At 32.3% G+C, this 20,825-nt stretch overlaps 1 protein-coding gene across 1 annotated transcript in view; it reads right to left on the reverse strand.

Moving 5' to 3' along the window:
• Positions 1-320: 320 nt before the first annotated feature.
• LOC148277541 (fatty acyl-CoA reductase 1) overlaps positions 321-20,825 on the reverse strand; it is a 99,823-nt gene continuing 79,318 nt past the window's right edge. Inside the window, exons 5-14 of the mRNA XM_088232757.1 lie at positions 19,596-19,686; positions 16,657-16,802; positions 16,064-16,173; positions 9,858-9,929; positions 8,570-8,690; positions 6,710-6,832; positions 6,149-6,268; positions 3,383-3,534; positions 2,793-2,898; positions 321-1,037 (exon numbers count right to left, since the gene is read on the reverse strand). Of these exons, the coding sequence (XP_088088883.1) occupies positions 878-1,037; positions 2,793-2,898; positions 3,383-3,534; positions 6,149-6,268; positions 6,710-6,832; positions 8,570-8,690; positions 9,858-9,929; positions 16,064-16,173; positions 16,657-16,802; positions 19,596-19,686 (1,201 nt within the window). The 3' untranslated portion in view covers positions 321-877. The remainder of the gene's footprint in view (positions 1,038-2,792; positions 2,899-3,382; positions 3,535-6,148; positions 6,269-6,709; positions 6,833-8,569; positions 8,691-9,857; positions 9,930-16,063; positions 16,174-16,656; positions 16,803-19,595; positions 19,687-20,825) is intronic.

Here is a 20,825-nt window from a genome sequence, read left to right on the forward strand (position 1 = left end):
TGAGCAACTTATAATTTTAGGTAAGAAATAATCATTCAGATTCTAAAAATGATACTATAAGAGAGTCATGGAAAAAGTCAATGTTTTTAACTTTTTAAATTGTTTTTTTAATTGCTGGATTTGTATTATTATGAAAGCTATGATTTTGCAAAGTTTTGTGAATTTGAAACTACTCCGCCTGTGACGTCGCTACTTCTCTACGATGAGTTGTTCTGGTTGGTAACTGGAAATGTATCTCAACACTTTGTCATTAGTTGATTTCGGAGAGCTAGTGACGTCGTTCAAAGTAGTCCATTTTCATCAAAATATTTTTCATTATCTTTTTCAGCTACAATTAAATGTACTCATAACTCATTGTACCTATACATAGAGTGAATATATCATCAAGATGACTGATGCGCCCCTATAGGCGAATTTGATTTTTTAATGCAACGTTTGTCGGAATTTTAAGGTGCGTCGTATGAGCCGACACCCGTTGACGTAAATTTCAAAAGCCTTTTTGAACGATGTTCGAAAAGTCATCAGATTTACGTTTCAAAAAACGGGACTTATTTTTACAAATTGTCGTTCAGGATTTACATTTTTCTTTTTTTGGTATTTATTCTTCATTTTTGTTCGGCTTCAATAGTTTTACATCTGTCTGACCTACAATGTTTTGGAATTGATACAAAAAAAAAATATACTTTAAAAATAGTTTGAATACTGAATAGTGGCAGAATATTTGTGGCATCTATTGAGGAATAAAAATTTTTTTTTAGAATATTATGTTGATTCCGTGTATTTTTTCTCATTGATTTCAGAATGATACTTTACGATGATTTGATTGATATATTTAAAATTAATTTTATGACATAATTATAACTAACACACAAAGTGTTTATATATCTAGTACAGGAATCGCGCTGTTCGTCGGCGCGAATGAGGTTCTGCTCTCTCCCTTGAAGAGATAGTCTACCAACATCCATATCCAGTCGCTCATCAGCCAGATGATGAGGAAGAAGAAGGCCAGCTTCGTCAACTTGTCGACGACGTACATCCTGGAAAGAAATCAGAAGTTAGAACTATGAACGTACTAAGTCCATGCGTAAAAATCTAGGTATTTTACAGGGCTTATGACCAGGCGCGTGTGTGAATATATCAGAAGGGATGCTGACAAAAAATAAGCATGCTTACTTTTAGAAGACATGATAGTAAATTTACATGGATGAATATCTAATTGAAATCAGTAGAGCATAAAATCGAAATCAACTCCTTTAAATATTTAGGTACTGAAATCACTAATGATAACAATTATAGGACCGAGATTAGAGCACGGCTATTGGCAGCAAACATATGTTATTATGGCTTGTTTAAACATCTGGGATCCGAATTGTTCACTAGAAAAACTAAGACCATTATTTACAAAACTTTCGTCAGACCGGTCATTGCATATGGTGCCGAATGCTGGGTTATGACTAAAAGAGATGAAAACATGGTAGTAGTATTTGAACGAAAAATATTTAGGAAAATATTTAGTGCTGTCAACCAAAACGGAGTGTGGGGGAGATGGTTTAATCATGAATTTCAGCCACTGTATGGCGAACCCAACATTGCAAAATTCACCAAAATAGGAAGATTACAATGGTTGGGCCATGTGCACAGAATGAATGATAATCGTACCCTAAAAAAGATTCTTTAGACCACTCTGGAAGGCAGACCAAAATTAAGATGGTTGGATAATGTGGAAAGTGACATTAGAGCAATTGGCCTGACGAACTGGAGAAGAGCCGCAGGGTGCAGGGAGGAATGGAGACATATTCTGGAGAAGGCCAGGACCCACAACGGGCTGTAGCGTCATTGATTGATTGATACCATAGAATCACTTTTATGAAAATGATCCTACATGAGTTTTCTATAAGAACCCAAAACTCGAGATGTTCTTGAATTTTTGCCAAATTTCAATAATACGCTATTTAAATCTTTATGCTATATTTTATAAGTCTTTTTTTTCTTTGCATTACACAAGTTTGATGTTCTTATAGAGATGAGTCTTGTAAAAATATGACTACGTTATGAACGTCAATACGCGTGCGCGAAAATCCGATCATTTGTAATAGGGCTGGACTCAAAATGAAGAGTAGTATCCAGATTCCGGCTTATCTAACGAATAACATCAAGTCCAAGGGATTTTATATTCAGGAAGTTGATATAGGAAATGCACAGACGAAAGAATGCGATAATTTTAAGAATAATTGTCCTTTTTTTTTCACGTGCACAATTTTTAATAATAAAATACACATTATTTTCAAGTATTTAAGGGATGTGCCGCATCCACAGTTTTAATGGGTGGAACGTGCCGGCTTATGACCTGTTAAGGCAGAATGGTGAATGTTAAACAGTATGTGAAGTGGCCACTTTAACCAGCCAATGACAGGTCATAAGTCCTGTAAATGTCTAGGCTTTCATATTGCCTTCTAAAAAATGGGGAGTTTAATTATTTGCCACAAGGATTTACAGTACCAATTTCGAGATATATGAACAGAAAGTATGGTTTTTAATTATATTTCTTCTAAAATTACTTAAAGTAATTGTTCAAGAGAAGATTTATCTTCAAATATTTTAATAAAGGTATAGCTTGCGTATCTTCCAATTGTAATCGCTCCCCTGTAGCAACTCGCGACTCTGACGGTCGACATTATTTGTAGATTGTCGATTGTCGAATGTCAATTGTGTCTGTAGGCACCTTATTGCAATTCCGATAAGTCTTTGGTACTTTGCCTAGCTTAAAGGTGAATCAGTAAAAAAGTCCTTACACTTTCATGTGTCTCCTAGCTGCGGGTAGAGTATTCTCTGGTTCTTTTAGGATGTACAGACGAGTGGCCATGATGCATTTCTCGAAATATTCGTTGATGTCCAAGCCTAGAAAAAAAAACAAAGTGAATTTGATAAAAATATCCATAGAATTACACCTATAATAACATTATTCTGACAGTCAGAGGCCGTGCAGACACACAAGGAAATATTCTCGTCTAAAAATACCCTTTTAAGTAAATATTTCACATCAAACATATAGGGGAATCTAACCCGAGACCTCTTGCATGGTAGGCAAACGCGGTGACCGTAACTCCACGAGGCCGACGATTAATAATGATTAGTTTTAAGATAATTTTCTTTATATTTGTATTAATCATTACAATTATGCTTTTAATTAATTTTTAGATTTTCGATTATAATTCAGGAATATTTTAATTTGCCGAAAAAAACTTGAATGACATTACGAGATCAAATCAACTCGCTCACGAAACTTTTTGCTTCGGCAGCGTATATACTAAAAAACTTCGGAAGCGAAAATGTAAAAAACGCAATCAATCATTTCTAGAGTTATAACTTATAGATTTTTTACCAATTCCATCAATTTTGTATGTGATAGATTCCAAAGCATTGAGAGAAGGTCTTAATCCTTGGATGTTGTCTGATTTGAAGTCCCATTGGTTGTTTGCGTAGTATTCAAAAACTTCGAATCCTTTGTTGATTCGGCGTTGAACTCTCATCAAACTAAAAAAGAAACAAAATATTAATAAACAACAGAATTATAAAATGCCTACTCTGGTATTTGCCAGGTCAGCACCACGCGAAGTATATCATAAAGGGATACTCGCAAAGGTTTGCTTTCGATCTAATCTAACTAAGCCGGAACAACTGTAATGGAACGGAACTTAATACCACACTTTTGTACGCAGTAACTTGGAGTTTGCATCCGTTGTGTGGAGCCCACAATACAGCTTTCCCATCACATACCGCACACCGCATCTGAGGACATAAGTCTCCTTGGCGGTGCCCACATACACGGAAAATTTGCTCGTTGTCAAACGAGAAAAGCTGAACGAAGGAGCTCTCTGAAATCTGGTAGCCTTAGCATCTTTGTGCCAAAAGTCATCCAGAAGTACATAATATGTACTTCTGGATGAAATTCTTCACTGACTGGGATTAAATTGATTGGACATGATCATTTCGCCGAAATGATTACAAAACTTTTTAAAAGCCTTGAAATTCTTTTTAGATCTGTATATCTGACAGGAACTATAACAGGGCCACGGATAGTAGCAAGAAGCTCCATTCAGTAATATAGAAGGGGAAAGGGACAAGACCACTGGATGTGTTCAGAAGATTGGTTAGGATATCCGCAGCAGCACGAAGGGGAGTCAACAATATTAAAAACAAATAATTTTTGGTTAAATTTACCATGACCTGATAAAAACTGCGTAGTCCAGCGACCCAAGAAGATTCTAAGCGTTGACGGATTGAAGGGAAAAAAAGAAAGGTAACCCTTCCTGAAATGGAAGATTCCCATCGCGATTGCCAAGAATTAAGAAGAGCATTTAAAGTCATTTTTTTTTATACTCGATTGAGACATTCCTTCAGTTGGGAGTAGACAGACGCCACCAATACCAGAGGAACGCATTCTTTTTAGGTGGAAATTTGTAGATCGTCGCTGAACCTCCAGATCTAAAGGAAACAAGCCCGTTAGAACCGGGAGTGCATCCGTTAAGCATGTCCTTTATGCTCTGGAAAGAGCCAGAAGAGGAGCCCACAATACACAAAAAACTGAAAGAATTGAAAATATTCAACGATTTTTTTTTTAAATACCTAGATTATAAAAACAATAAAACGCTTTGCACTTACAGCCAATCGGCTTAACAAAATTGATTTTTTATCCTTGAAAATAGACGCACGAAATCTGAATTATGCTATTTATATAAAATAATACATAAGACTCTTTTAACCTACTCTCCAAAATTAATTTCAATAGCCAGCGGTGTAGTCGGGCCGGAGCGCACCGGAGTGACGCTCCGGCACTTTTTATCTGAGCGGAGCGGCGCTCCGGCTCTGGTCAGGAACAAATATTACGATTCAAAAAAATATCTACTTAAGATTTGAATTAACAACAAAGTATTTATTGCCTATAACTGGCAAAAGTCTAAACATGTAGCCCCCCTCCCCTCTCCCACTTCCCTCCCACTTCACCAAAGTGCTGGCGACGCGCTCCGGTACTTCTTTATTTCGGACTACACCACTGTCAATGTCCCCTTTCACGTGACAATAAATAAGTATTTATTCCATCTGCCAGTCTGTAGCACTAACTCTGCATAATACTCTTTCCTCTTTCGTTTTTGCTCTAACTATAATGCCTTTTTTTCATCTATTGATATATTTAACATGCCCCTTAATTTATTTGAAAATATATTATTGTTATCAAAAACATTTTTCACTTTGTGGTATGACATTTTACACTTATTTGTTAATAAATTTGTATAAACCACTTTAATTTTAATTTAGAACGATTATAAATTAGTAAAGCCATTAATCAAAAACTTCAAAAAATAAATAATCAATTAAATTTAACTTCGAGTCCTCTTTTAAAACTATTCCCGTTATGATTTATTTTATCTTCTTTCTCTCTCTTTCTTTCAATTTTCTGTCTCTTTCATACAATATTTTATTATGTAAATAGCAACGCGTGTAATTATAAGTCAGTTAAATTCCTGACGATGAGGTAGTAACCTCGAAACCGGTCGAAGTGTAATTAAAAAAATTAAAGTGGTGTATACAAATTTATAAACAAATAAGTGTATTTAAAAAAAATAAAAAAATATTCTTTCTGGCTGCGATACGATCCCACTTGTTATTTAATGATGCTCACACTAACACACACCTGAACACTTACTCCCACACAAATACACATAAACACACCCTTTTGTTGTACAACAATTTAGTATGTTTGATTTTTATTTAGCAACTTTGCTGGTCGTCTTTAAACAATGTCTTTTTTATGTTATTATATCATTGTCGACTGTTTGTTTCTGTAAAATAAATAAATAATTAAAGCGATGGTTAAAACAGAAGCCTTTAACAGAGCACTGTAGATTGAATAGACACCTTGCTAAAATGAGCATTTCTTACCATATTTAAAACCAATATTTTACATCCACCCTGCCAGGAATCAAACCTAGGACCTCGTATGGGGCCGAACGCCTAGAATTTGTTTCCAATCGACTTTCTTTTTTAGGTTTTGATCATTAGAGTAACCATAGAGTCTAAAACTCTGACCCGGAGTTTTGATCCGTGTCACACACAAAACATACGACCCAGAATAAAAAAATGCACTTACACAGGTTTATTTCCAGTAAGGTATAGAAGTGCGTCAACAAACAGAGCTGGTAGAAGATGGAAGAAAAAGACGCACATATTGTGAACAGTTCGAGAGCTCTTCATGGAGCCTCCAGGGTACCTGCAAATTCAAAGTTCAGTCAATTAACGGGTAATCGTTTTGTGTATTTTGCGTTTTTACAATCTGTCGTATTTACTGGTACAATCATAAGATGGGGTGGTTGTGAAGAGTTTGTTATAAGATTAATAAATTTTAAAACATATGTGCTTAAAAACAAACCAATCATCACTCCAAATAGGTCTGCTGATTTTCAGTCACTGATATTTATTTATTTAACATTTGTATTCATACAATTTACATTTTAAGTTTTCAGATCTGTATGACTAGTTGGAATCGGGCAGTATGAAGAAGAAGATTGATTAAATATTTTTTAAAACCAGATTTCATAAGTTTTTTAGAAAAACAACATTGAAATGTTGGTTTGCTTAGGAAATAGGATCTTATTGAAAAGCATTTCTTAAATTTTATGATGCAGATGTAATGAATGGAATAATAACTTACCAAGCAACTCCATTAAGTGGTATTTTATTGGTGACAATATTCCTTCCTATGTCGATCAGCTCCTGCCAAGAAACTTTAACTTCGGCAGAGCTCGTGATATTGTATACTGACTTTTCAGTTTCTCTGGAAACAAAATGAAACATTGAAGCTGTTAATCATTATAATGCAGGAGTCGACATACATTAGGTCATCGAGAGCCACATGGATTCTAGATTTTTATGTTTATAAAGATCCACAACATAGTCAGATTCTCACATAATATTCATTCAGGGACGAAGGAGCATATGAAGCAAGTGAGGCTGAGGCTCACTAAGAAATCAATGCTATTCACCAGTACCTAATATGAATTTTAATTCGCATTATATCAACACATTATGAAGATAAAAAACTACCAACCAATTATAAAAATGTTCAAAGATGCCTAGGTGATTTTCACAAAAATGGCGCTTTATAAATTATCAATATAAATATATATACATATATTTACAAACATTGGCCGTTCTGTGTTATTTACTGTCGGTACCTACTTAACATTTACGCGTATTACACTCATCCTGAAAATCTGAGCTTCACTAGAAATTTGGGATCAAAAACGCCACTGTATTAATTACATAAATCATAATCTACACATGTTTTAACTGCAATATAAAACATAAAAAATACAATATTTTGAGTTTGTCCAAATTTTTGTAGACAAGGACTGGATTCAACTCCCTGGGGGGCTGTTTATATTAACATATTACAACAGATATGAAGAACATTTAAGAGAAGGTAATACAGAAGTCTAGGCATCTACAGGGCTTATGACCTGTCAATGGCTGGTTTAAGTGGCCACTGTGTAACATTCACCATTCTGCCTATATTTGAAGATCTATATTCCTTCAATTCTTCCACCTGTTGATGTTTGTGAAGTTAAAGAGCTGACACCTTTATTTATGCTGGTGAGATTAATCTAATTGAATTATTTCACCTACGTACTAGGCAACGCCTGAAAATGTTATTTTTTCAATTTCTTTACTTCTTCATGGACCAGGTAATTGATCAACAATATTATATCAAGACTTCTATATTACCTTCTCTTAAATGTTCTTCATCTCTGTTGTAATATGTTAATAAAAAATACACATACAAGAAAATATAAAAATGAGAAAGAAAATCATTGAAAATACACGTGTAATAAAGAAAGAACGTGTTGATATTTTAATCAAGAGACATGGGAGCCGCACTTAACCTAACGTAGAGCCGCATTTGTCCACGTCTGTTATAATGTACAATCTGGAGTACACCAGGAAAATACATTTGGACCACTACTAATTAACTGCAAATATAATTTCATATCTGACATGTTAATTACATAACCTATTTAAACACGGTTTCTGTTATAATAAACTTAAGGGTATAAGTGTTTTGTTAAGATTAAAATTTATTAAAAATATTGATAAAAGGGCGATTGACAAAGTCGTATTATTTTCAATTAAAACTATCTAAGGAAAGAATAAAGTTAAACAAAAAAAGGGTTTCTTGTAAGCAAATAAGATAGATTTAAAAATGATAGTGATTGAAATGATTTTTCCATTAAGACTATTATATTACTACAAAGTATTATTTTCACTAAGAACACAAAAGATACTCTTTAGGGCAGCACAAAACTTGCGTATAAAGTTTTTAGTCAAATTATGCATTTTAAGAGACATGATCACGATTCCTATTTGTACAGAAAAAAGCTGATTGAAAATGCAGGTCGAAGCATATCCTATGGAGTATTAGGCAATTGTTTTGTGGATTCCAGAAATTTCGGACAGATCAGCTGCAATTTTATTTGAAGATTGTAAATCATAAAAAAGAGTAGAAGTTACTTACTTATTGCTCACGTAATTCCATGTGCAGACAAGAATAGTATTGACCACGATGTCTACGGGAAGATAGTCAGCGTATTCGTTAGAATTGCAGTACATTGTCCTGATAACTCCTTTTCCGGCACCTGTAAGAGAAAAATTAACTCCGGAATGAGCTTCATCTTCACATGAAAAGTGCACCATCCTTAGCCACCATTAAGAAACGTCAGAAACATTATTATATGTTCTTAGAATGCTATCTTCTCTTCATGTTTTTATTCCTTTTCTTTCACAGGATTCTGATCCTCTTTTTGTCTCCTTCCAAACTCCTTACTTAACCTCACATTCTTTGAATTCATCTTTTCATTATATTTAAAATGTATAACAAAAGTAATAATATTAATAAAATTTTATCGTATGTGCTAATTTAAGTGTATTCTACAGAATGGAATCATAGGATGGGGAGAAGCTTACAAGACAAATTTACGTCTACTTTTGACTACCCAAAAAACAATCGCCAAAATTATATTGAAAAAGCCTAAAACTAACATTCAAATTCATTTTTTAAAGAACTAGATATACCTTTAATTGATAACATATTTAAAAAAGCATCTATCATACTACGAGTATCATATCATATCGCAAATATTTCTTTAAAAAAAAAAAAAAAAGAAATATTTGCGATCTTATGATTTACCCAAATATTTAATTTTGAGGGCCATTTTCAACGAGTTGTAAATAACTCACTATTAGAAAATGGAATCAAGTTGGAGTAGAGTGGGATTCGAACCACGGACCTTTGGCCCGTGAGTCCGAGACACTAGCCACGGGACCACAACCCGATCTTTTTCCAAAATTGGTAAGTGGTTATTTACAAATATTTAATTATATTTAGTTTTGGTTAATAATTGATCGGAAAAATTATTTTTTGATATTTTACGTTTTTTTGAGTAGAATAATATTCATAATTATTTCATCGTCATTCACTTTCCGCTCCAAATGGTGCATAGGGCACTGTATTGGTACACCGGGGGCAGCGTATCTGGATTATTTTTGTTACATGAAGGTAAGATGATCAGTCTTACGCTTCAGGTACCAGTCCAGGGCCTACGAAATATTCTGGTGGGAAAACACCCTTTTAAATAAATATTTCAAATCAATCATATCGGTATTCGAACCCGAGACCTTGCATGGCAAGTAAACGCGCTGACCATTGCACCGCAGCAATTTTATTGTGTTTGTATATAGTTTTAAATAAATACTATAAAAATCGAAAAATTAAAAATAAATTAATACGTATTTTAAATACTTACCAATTAAGAGGCCCACAGGGCCGTTAATATTGTCGGTCCAACCAGGGAGTGGTTCGTTCCAGATAGGAATAACTAAAATATAATGAAAATATTAGTTTGGGGAATTTCGTCATTACTTTTGTTTATTTTATTTTATTTTATTTATTTTTCACTCCTATAAGTATACATGGAAGTTATATAAAACGTGAATTTATAAATAACATAAAATTTAAAAAATACAATAAAAAGCAATAAAATATAGAACAGTGTTTAGAAGGCAAGTTGGTATAAAAAAGAAGATGAGCATAAAAACAACATAAATTAAAAAAAATACAGTATAAAGAAATGAAAGATATGAGCATTGGTAAGAAGTTTAGTTGGTTTGAAAAAATAAATAAAAAAAGAAGCTCTAGAAGCAAGATATTAAAAATAAAAAAATTGATAAACAAATAAAATACAAACATATTAGAAATACGTTTGTTTATAAATCCGTATAGACCACTTTGATTTTCAGTTATTTATATATAAATATATTTGGATAATTTATATATCGCCATTTTTGTGCAAATCACCTCAAGGGCGCTGTACAATTAATAAATATCCCAGTACGTCTTGCAGCTACAGAGCGCACGGACAGTTGGGATTCTAGTTCCTCGTTTTCAATTAAGATCAATCAAAAATTATAACAGATAGGAGCTAGATTACAGGACGCCTTGCAGCTACAGAGCGCATAGACAGTTAGAAATTTAGCTCCCATTTACACATTTTAAAAATTGACATGTGTATTGTATTGTATTGTATTGTATTGTAATGATATTTAAAAATATATATAATAAGAACAATAAAAAGGAGTAAGATAACAACATGTCTTGCAGCTACTAACCGTATAGACGATTGGAATTCTAGACCCCATTTACAAAATTTAGGTATTTTAAAGTTGATATATGAAAGCTAGATAACCAATCATCGTGCAGCTACAAAGCGCATGGACGAGTGGAATTCTAGCGAAGTTAAAATGATATCAATAAATTTACAAAAAATATACCATATTAGTATAGGTATGCAGGTTGCTACCTCATCATCAGGACCTATGCTAACTTATTAGATTCTCTTACGTCACTATTTATATTATTTAGTTATGTAGATTTTACTAATGTCCGCACTATCAAAACTCTTTAATACGCAACTGTTCACCCTCTTCTAGAATATGCCTCCGTGGTCTGGTCTCCGTTCTATGTGAATTGTATAAATCACATTAAATCTGTCCAACATCGCTCGCTTCAAAAAGTAGCGTATATGTTTGGACTACAGAGAGGTAACAATTCATATACTGATAAAGACTCAATGTTCAATATTTCTGATCTACAAAAACGTAGAACTAATATTTACTCTATATATATGTTCGGCATATTAAATGGTATAATCGATGTGCCGTCATCACGACATGTAAAATTCTATATTCCGACTCGTAGTTTGAGACACAATGAAGTACTCTCCATCGATCACTATAGAACAAACTATGGCCATAATTCTTCAATGACCCGACCCGGCTCTGTCGTATTAACTCAAAACAAGATCTGGACTTTTTGATAATGTATTTTAAAATATGTTAACCATCTAACTTCAATATTTTAATTTTTGAAAATATAACTTTTCGACACATTTTCATGTTTATTTCAAAATTTGAAATTTTAACTTTAATTTGTAAGAGACTGGACTGGAATTAGATGTGAAGGGTTGTTCCGGTCAGCGAAAGTAATTTTTGAAAGTGATTGCCAACGTCGGGACACCTGATAGGCAGTATAGGCACAAGAAGAAGAAGATAGTATAATATTGATTTATTTATGCTTTATTAAGTTAGTTCATAACATCTTAAGAACTAATATAAACTTTTAAAAATAATACAATTTTTTTACCAAAATTTCTCAATAACATATTTTTTCAAATTAATATAAAATATTTCAATTTTTTCTATTTCCTTGATTTCTTCAGGTAACTCATTGTATAGTTTCAATCTCTTGTCCAAAGAGTTTTGAGATTCTGTTTTTCTCCTCATTGGTAATCTTTTTTTTACCCCTTGTTTCATAATATGTATGACATTGTTGGTTAAAATTTATTATTGTTTTTATTTTATTCATCCCCTTAATTATGTTATGTATAAAAATTACTACATTACATTTAATTTGTTGCTATGCTGTGAGCAAGAAAATTCCTTTGTACATTCTTTCTACATAAGAATAGATATTTCTTTTGAGTCCAATCCTCATCGCCATATTTTGAAGAATTTGTGTATTTTTAATTTTATTTCATTCACATTTTTCCTTCATTACATAAAAAAATAATGGAAGAACAGTTATTTATGTGTGGGCATATTATTGTTTTATCTATACGAATACTACTTTTTATATCTATTACATTTCGTAATCTTCTCATGAATTAATTTTTTTTAATTTTATTTTTGTTACATATTTAGTATGTTTTTTAAAATTTAAATATCTATCTAAGTAGACCCCGAGATACTTTATTTCATCCACAGAATTTATATTCAAATTATCAATATTAATATTGTAACCCTGGGGTATTATTTTTTTCCCAACATTCATATATTTTGTTATTGATATATATGTATTTTTTTATTTGAAAATTTATTTTTAAACAATTACGGATTATTATTTTCATTTTACAAAAATAATATAAACATTTTTCATTCATACTCTGTCGTTCAAAATAATATTTTTTACATCTTTTAAAAAGTTTGTCTGAGTCTTTTGTTTAGTTTTGTCTGGTAGTTTATTGTATAATTTCAGTTCCTGGTTCATTAGTCTTAATTGTCCTTGTCTTGTTTTAGAAAGTTGTATGTTATTTTTCTGATATTCTCGTATTATGTCCATGTTGACCACAATTTTTTACAAGTTTTAGTTCTTCGTCTACAATTGCGTTAGTGTCTAATTTATGGATACATTTAATGATTCTAGTTAAAAGAGTTTAGTTATATTTAATTGCTTAGATTGTTTAAAAAGTTCTCTAGTTGTAGTTAGATAGGGAAGGTCATATTCTAACTTTAATATTTTATTTTGTTGTACATATTATTCTTTGGATATTATGTACACTAATGTGTTTTTTTTAATATATACCTAATTTTACCTAATTATTTCTATATGTATGAATTAAGATATTTTATTTTGTAATGTACATATATATGAATAAATAAATGATCAAAAAAATAAATGATTGATTGAGATCACTTTGTCTGATGACACGTTAAAAAATAAAATGATTTTAAAATGCAAATTATTTGTTCAAACCGTTTTGTTAGCGAGCGCATTCTTATAAGGAAGCCAATGTATTGTACCTGCATTTCAATGCATATTATTCGTGCAACAATTGGATACGAAAAAAATATATATTTGCAATATATTATATAGCCTATAGACCTGTCATAATTTCCCATAATCATGTTACGAAATCAATCGTCTAGTTTATTGGTAAGACATCTTTGATGTGTTCTTTTGTTCGCTTAATTTGGAAAAAAAATATATAAATACACTGGGTTCTGGTTCCGTGGTAGTATTGTGGACTAACGAATCAAAAGTCCGATGCTCAAATCTCACTCTGCCACAACTCGATTTCCATTTTTCCAGTAAGTTTTTTTTATTTATCTTTTGTACATAATGTTATTTGTACATTAGCGGGCCAAATGGCAATTTCTTCCAACCGACCAATAAAATAAAATTTTAATTTTTAAAATTCAAGTTACAGAACTTATTCAATGGAAAAAAAGGTTAAAATGCTAAAAATATGTGAAAATAGAAATAAACGTATTTGTTTACAAATCAACTTAAATCAAAAGTATTACTCAATGGGAAAAAGGAAAAAAGAGGGAAAAGGAAAGGAGGAGAGATTAAGGAAGAGAAAGGAGATGTTTCTTCAGACGTGATTTAAACAGAGATAATGTAGTAACATCTTTGATGGTGGATGGGGGATGATTTCACAGTCGAGCCGCATGGACACTATATGAGTTAGAGAAGAAAGAAGAATTGTGAATGGGTATTAAGAGAGTGCCTTGAGAATTAGAACGAAGAGGTAAACCATGAACTGATAAGCGTTGAAATTTTTCACGCAGGTATATAGGAGCGTTAGGACTACGAAGTACATTGAACAGAAGTGAGAGGGGGTGATAGTCTCTCCGCTATAGAGCCATTTCAGTTGCCTACGATAATCAGAAATGTGGTCATATTTCCTAAGACCAAAAATGTACCTTATGCATGTATTCTGAAGTCGTTCAAGTTTATCGAGTTGCTCACAGCTTAAATCAGTCACGGAAACAACAGCGTAGTCTAGAATGGGTAGTAGTAATGCTTGTACAAGTGTGCATTTAGTATTAAAGGGTAAAAATTAATGCAACCTTCTAAGTGAGTGTATACTGAAAAATATTTTGCGACTTAATTCATTCATGACGTCATTTTAGAGCGTAGATAAGCGTACCGTGAAATACGCTTCCCCCTAATTTATATTGATGTACCTATCCAAAACTTGAAGGTGGGGGGTCGGTAGTATATTTTTGTATCGTTAGAAAGAATTTATCTTTAACTATACCGTCAAGGTGAAGGTATGACGTCTTTATCTTCCCATCATAATCGAGGCCCAGGTTTACTAGTATGGAAGGGCTACCTGTTCCTAGATATTGTAATAAATATGGCAAAAGGACACCGCGATACAGTATACCTAAAATATTTAACATGTTACCAAACAATATTAAAAATACTGAGTTAAATACAGGAGTGAGACGTTTGTTTAAATTATGGCTAATGGAAAAAAGTTTATTGTATTAATGATAGTTTTTAATCTTTAATAATGTAATAAAATACGGTATAATATGTCATTTAAAAAAAATAAAAAAATATTAATGTCGGTTATGTATGAACAATTTAAGCATTATATAAAAACTTGGTGACGAGTTGTATGCTTACAATTCAGCAGTACTTAATTTTTAAGGCTTTTGTGTTAATATTAAAAAAAAATTTTTTTTTATTTATTATGACTTTTCTAGATTAAGCTGTATGATTCCCCAATAAAACAATCAAATAAATACATTAACATATTACAACACAGATGAAGAACATTTAAGAGAAGGTGATATAGAAGTCCAGGCATCGACAGGGCTTTTGACCAGTCAATGGCTGGTTTAAGTGGCCACTTTACACACTGTGTAACATTCACCATTTTGCCCATATTTGAACATCGATATTCCTTCAATTTTTTCATCTCTTGATGTTTGTGAAGTTAAAGAGCTGAAACCTTTATTTATGTGGGTGAGATTCGTGTAATTGAATTATTTCACCTGCATACTGGGCAACGAAAAAGTATAGAAAGTAATGAAGTTATAAAGATTCTAGATTACGCTGATGTTTCCATGACTGATTTAAGCTGTGAGCAACTCGATAAACTTAAACGACTTCAGAATACATGCATAAGGTACATTTTTGGTCTTAGAAAATATGGCCACATTTCTGATTATCGTAGGCAACTGAAATGGCTCAAAATTAGACAGCGGAGAGACTATCACTCCCTCTCACTTCTGTTCAATGTACTTCATAGTCCTAACGCTCCTATATACCTGTGTGAAAAATTTCAACGCTTATCAGTTCATGGTTTACCTCTTCGTTCTCATTCTCAAGGCACTCTCTTAATACCCATACACAATTCCTCTTTCTTCTCTAACTCATATAGTGTCCATGCGGCTCGACTGTGGAATCATCCCCCATCCACCATCAAAGATGTTACTACATTATCTCTGTTTAAATCACGTCTGAAGAAACATCTCCTTTCTCTTCCTTAATCTCTCCTCCTTTCCTTTTTCCTCTTTCCGCTTTTTTCCTTTTTCCCATTGAGTAATAGTTTTGATGTAAGGTAATTTATAAACAAATACGTTTATTTCTATTTTTATATATTTTTCACTTTTTATTTTATTTTTTTTTTCTATTGAATATGTTCTGTAACTTGAATTATAAAAATAAAACTTTTATTTTATGGGTTGGTTGGAAGAAATTGCCATTTGGCAATAAGCCCGCCAATGTACAAATAACATTATGTACAAAAAGTTAAATAAATAAAATAAAGAACTATAGAAATTCCATTTTTTCCACATTTGGACAAATTCAAAATATTGTTAAATAAATACATAATACAAAAATTGATTACATGTCAAATTTACGTAAATAATTTACCTATTGAGGGTCGAAGAATCATGCATGGTATGTCTTTCATGGCTTCAACTACAAGGCCTTCAGAAAGAGCTTTTGTGAAGGCATATGTGTTGGGGAGAGTGTCCAAAATTCTGTAAAAAGAACAAATTACAGTTGAGGAGTATTGTTAATTAAACAAATAATTAAATATTATAATTCCACAAGGGAAATGAATAATTTTACGAACAAATCGAAAAAAAAAATTTCGTTTTAATCAGAATTTTTCTTTTTTTTTCTTCGTAACTCTAAATAAGTTAGATTAAGGTAGATTATACACAGGCTAATATTAATATTTATTACCGATGTTATATTTAGCCTTTATTAATATTTTCCACAATGTATACTTCATTAATATTTTTATATATATATAAAAAAAAAAACAATGTTTTTTTAATGAATTTGTAAAGATTTATTTAAAGCTTACCACGAGGAATGTTCCTCTGAAGTTTCGCGGTCTGGCCCTTAAAAACCATGTATTTTCTCTGTGGGTAGTTTTCTTTAATTAATCTAAAAGACAACCTATCCATAGGGGAACACTAAATCTTTTCATCGATCGATTTTTATTTTTTACTCACTTGTCTGTCATGGCGTTGACTACAGCGTCGTCCAGCCACTCCACACACTTGATGATTTGATGTGGATCGGCTGGTGGAGGATATGGCTTCTCCAGAAGCAGTTTTTCGTGAAGGTGGCAGTAGGAAGTGGACACGTGGCAGAACAGCTGAAAATGTTGAACAGTGACATTAGCAAAATAATAAAAAAAACACGTGGATCTAAATTTGTTGCAACAGAGAGTAAAACAATTTTTGAGAAGAGAATATGGAAGTCTATGTATTTACAGGGCTTATGACCTGTAATTAGCTGGTTTAAGTAGCCAATTTACCATTCTGCCTTTGTTTAAACGTCCATATTCCCCCAACTCTTCCATCTGTTGACTTTTGTGAAGTAAAAGAGCCGAAACCCTTATCATGAGGGTGATATTCATCCGACTGAACCAATTCACCTACTAGGCAACGCCTGGAAACAATTTTCCAAATTTTATTTTTGTTTTTATACCAGTTTAATCAACAATGTTTTGCAATGACCGGTTTAAGCCCTGTAAATGCCTGGACTTTTATATTCCCTTCTCAAAATGTTTTCCCTCTCTGTTGCAACAAATTTAGATCTAAATTTCAATATCACGATCCATAGTCAAAATGACAATTTTAATCATTCTTGCCCCCATTATGCTCGACAGTTAAAAAAGCGGATAATATTAAGTACCTAGGCATTATAATTGATAGTAATTTGAAGTGGAAAGTACAAAAAGCCACTATGGTCAAAAGAATTAGGAAACTTATTTATGTATTCATTAGACTAAGAAATATTTTATCTCTAAAACTTATAAAAACAGTCTATTATGCTTTAATACAGTCAATTCTGCAGTATGGAATTATAGGCTGGGGAGGAGCTTATAGGACAAACTTAAAATCACTCTCTATTATTCAAAAAAAGATTGCAAAAATAATTCTTAAAAAGCCCAGAACTTACCCATCAAAACTAGTATTCGAAGAACTTAATATACCAACAATTGAAGAAATTTTTAATAAAGCCTCTATCTTACAAACTTTTAAAGAAAAAACAATTGAAGTGCAAAATTCAAGTAACTCTAGATTTTCTAATAATTTAATTTTGCACAGATGTAAAACAACAGCAGCGTTAAACCATTATACGTACATAGGTAAAATAAACTTTAATAAACTTCCGGAAAACTTAAAATCTATAAAAAATTATGAAACTTTTAAAACTAAAATTAAAAAACATTTAAGATTCACCCCTTCCTAGACTCCATACCAAAGAATGTTTATTTTTTATTTTTTATTTACCTTGTTTATTTTTATTTTTTATTTTAATTTACTTTGTTTTAATTTACTTTGTTTATAAAAAAATAAAAAAATGTGAAACGAATTCCCTCTCTAAACACAAGTACCTACTTTATTAGAGAGGTAGAAACGTTATATATAAGATGTTCTGTATATTTACCTATTTTGTATTTCAAAAATGTATTTTGTAAAAAAAAAAATATTCAATAAAAAAAAAAAAAAAAAATAACTCCCTAGGGAGGAAATCCTGCTTGCCTAAAAACATTTGGACATACTCAAAACATTGTTGAAACAATATGTAGTCTACCCCGAGAATAACAGTGACCAAAAAAACACACTTTTATACGAATAATTATTATTGTGGATAACTTATTTAGCGCTATTTTTGTGAAAATCGCCTCAAGGGCGCTGTACAATATCCCAACACGTCTTACAGCTACATAGCGCATTGACGGTTGGGATTCAAGTTCGTCGTTTCCAATTATACAATTATTTAATTTATTACATAAATAAAAGACGAGAGATACTTTAATCCACAAATTTGGAATATCCAGTGACCGGTTTCATCGCTTTCGCGACATCTTCGAGACTGGTACTTCTTTGATGGGAAGATCTTGAGAATTAGATGTAATGGTTAGCTTTACAATATCTATAAAGCTCCCAGGCTCTCTGCTCTCATCAGACTAAATAGGCAGAGATGGACCGTACATGTTCAGAGAATGCCATCATCACAAGCACCAAAAAGTGTCTTAGAAGGGCACTTAGGAGGCAGAAAAAATCTGCAATAGGAAGATGACATATGATATAAAGCGATGCATCTCAACTATTGGGATGCATCTTAACTGAAGGGTTCCAGCAGATGACAGAAGGAGTTGGAGGCGAAAGTTAATGGTGCCCGAGGCTCGATATGGGCTGTAGTGCCATTGAAGATGAATAATAATAATCTTTATAGGGCAATTTAACCTAGCTGGACCGAAGGGGGGGATGTGAATCCCCCATAGAACGATTTTAATTCGACAACTCAAGTATTATTAAAGCTATTTGCCGTATATTTTTTGTAATCGTGAAATTAATGGAAAAAGTATTTTCCTGTTTTTGTTTTAAAATTTTGAAAAACTTGTTTTTTCTTTTTAATATCAAAACAAAAAAATACGTAAAAAATACAAGAGTCAATTTCACTATATGTACATAAGCATTCGGTAAACAAAAATGAATAAAATACACGAATAAGTAAAATATGTGTACGCGAAAATATGAATAAATTATTGCACGGTTATAAACACTTCCAGCGTTTTATTCTCCTGACGCCATATACAAGTAGGCGCTGGGGTCGTTTGGTCCCCCAATTAGATCATGTGTTATTTTTGGATGCCAAGTGAGGAAAAGGTTAAGAAAAAAATCACATTAACATATCAAAAATAATATTAATACAACGCGTACATCAAAAAATATTTATATGTAGTCGCTAAAAGTAGCGTGTAATGTGAAATGTATATTTCTTTTTTTGTTGCATCTATCTATGTAGGTAAACCCGTACCAGGATAGATGCAAGTTGTAACATTATGGTGTGGTAACGGTAGGGTATCGCACCCGCAGGCAGCACAGCAAGAAGCGACTCTAAGGCAAGTAAATAATTAATAAATAAATTTTACCAGTAGGTTCTTGCACTCTCTGGCCAATTCTAGCATCAGTTTGGTTCCTCTGGTGTTGAGAAGAACAGCTTTCTTCAATTCTTCGTCAAATCTGTAATCACAATATAATAATGTTTAATAAAATAAAATAAATAAATATAAGTAACGTAAATTACGTAAACCTTGACGAAGAAGCTTGTTTGCTTTGAATCGGGTTGTGGTCCCGTGGCTAGTGTTGCGGACTCACGGATCAGAGATCCGAGGTTCGAACCCCACTCGGACCCAAATTGATTTCCATTTTCTAACAGTGAGTTATTTACAACTCGTTGAAAATGGCCACCAAAATAGTTTTTTTTTGAATCATAAGAAAGCTGGTATTACTATTGTATCTTTTAGTCTTTATTTATTTATTTTAAAGAAACAAACAGTCGACAATGATATAGTAACATTAAAAAAGTACAGTTTAAAGACAGACCAGCAATGTTTCTAAATAATAATCATACATATTATTAAATTGTATTACAACAAAAGGGAGTGTTTATGTGTATTTGTATGAGAGTAAGTGTTCAGGTGTGTGTAAGTGTTCAGGTGTGTGTAAGTGTAGGCATCATTAAATAGTAAGTGGGTCATATCGCAGCCAGAAATAAGGAGTCTTAATTTATTTTTAAATAAATGAAGGGGCAGGTAAAATATATCAATAGATGAAAAAAAAAGCATTACCGTCAAACATGACAATTTTGCCCAGCCATGACAATTTTGCCCACTGCCGAAATCCTTAAGGCTGTAGTCTGGTAAAACGAAATAACTTCGAAAATACAAGTATCTATAATTACCCAGAAGCCAGAAATCAACAGATGTCACAGATTATCCGATAGTTGTACAATTCTACATTATCTCTGCAGTACGCTAGTCAGGAGTGCTATTTATAGATTTTACCTATTAAATAATCACGCAAAAACTCTATTTATCTCTGTCTTTCTTATTTTGTCAAACAAAGTATGAAGAGTACGTAAGAAATTGACGAACATACAATGTAACAGGATATTTTTTTAAATTGCTTTGTCTTGAAGCGGTATATTTTACGCATTCGGCGGCAAACCGTACGATTCAACTTACCGACTACAGCCTCAACAAAATCAAGTTTTAAAGTAAGAAAAGTTACTGGTATCATAAAAATTACATTTGGTAAATATATTTTGATAGTTCCATGGCAAAACTAAATATTAATTTTTTACCGCCAGCTTCAGTTGA

Source organism: Micrasema longulum, unplaced genomic scaffold, assembly GCF_059751315.1.
Source record: "Micrasema longulum isolate JH-2025_06_02 unplaced genomic scaffold, ASM5975131v1 h1tg001016l, whole genome shotgun sequence".
NCBI classification, from domain to species: domain Eukaryota; kingdom Metazoa; phylum Arthropoda; class Insecta; order Trichoptera; family Brachycentridae; genus Micrasema; species Micrasema longulum.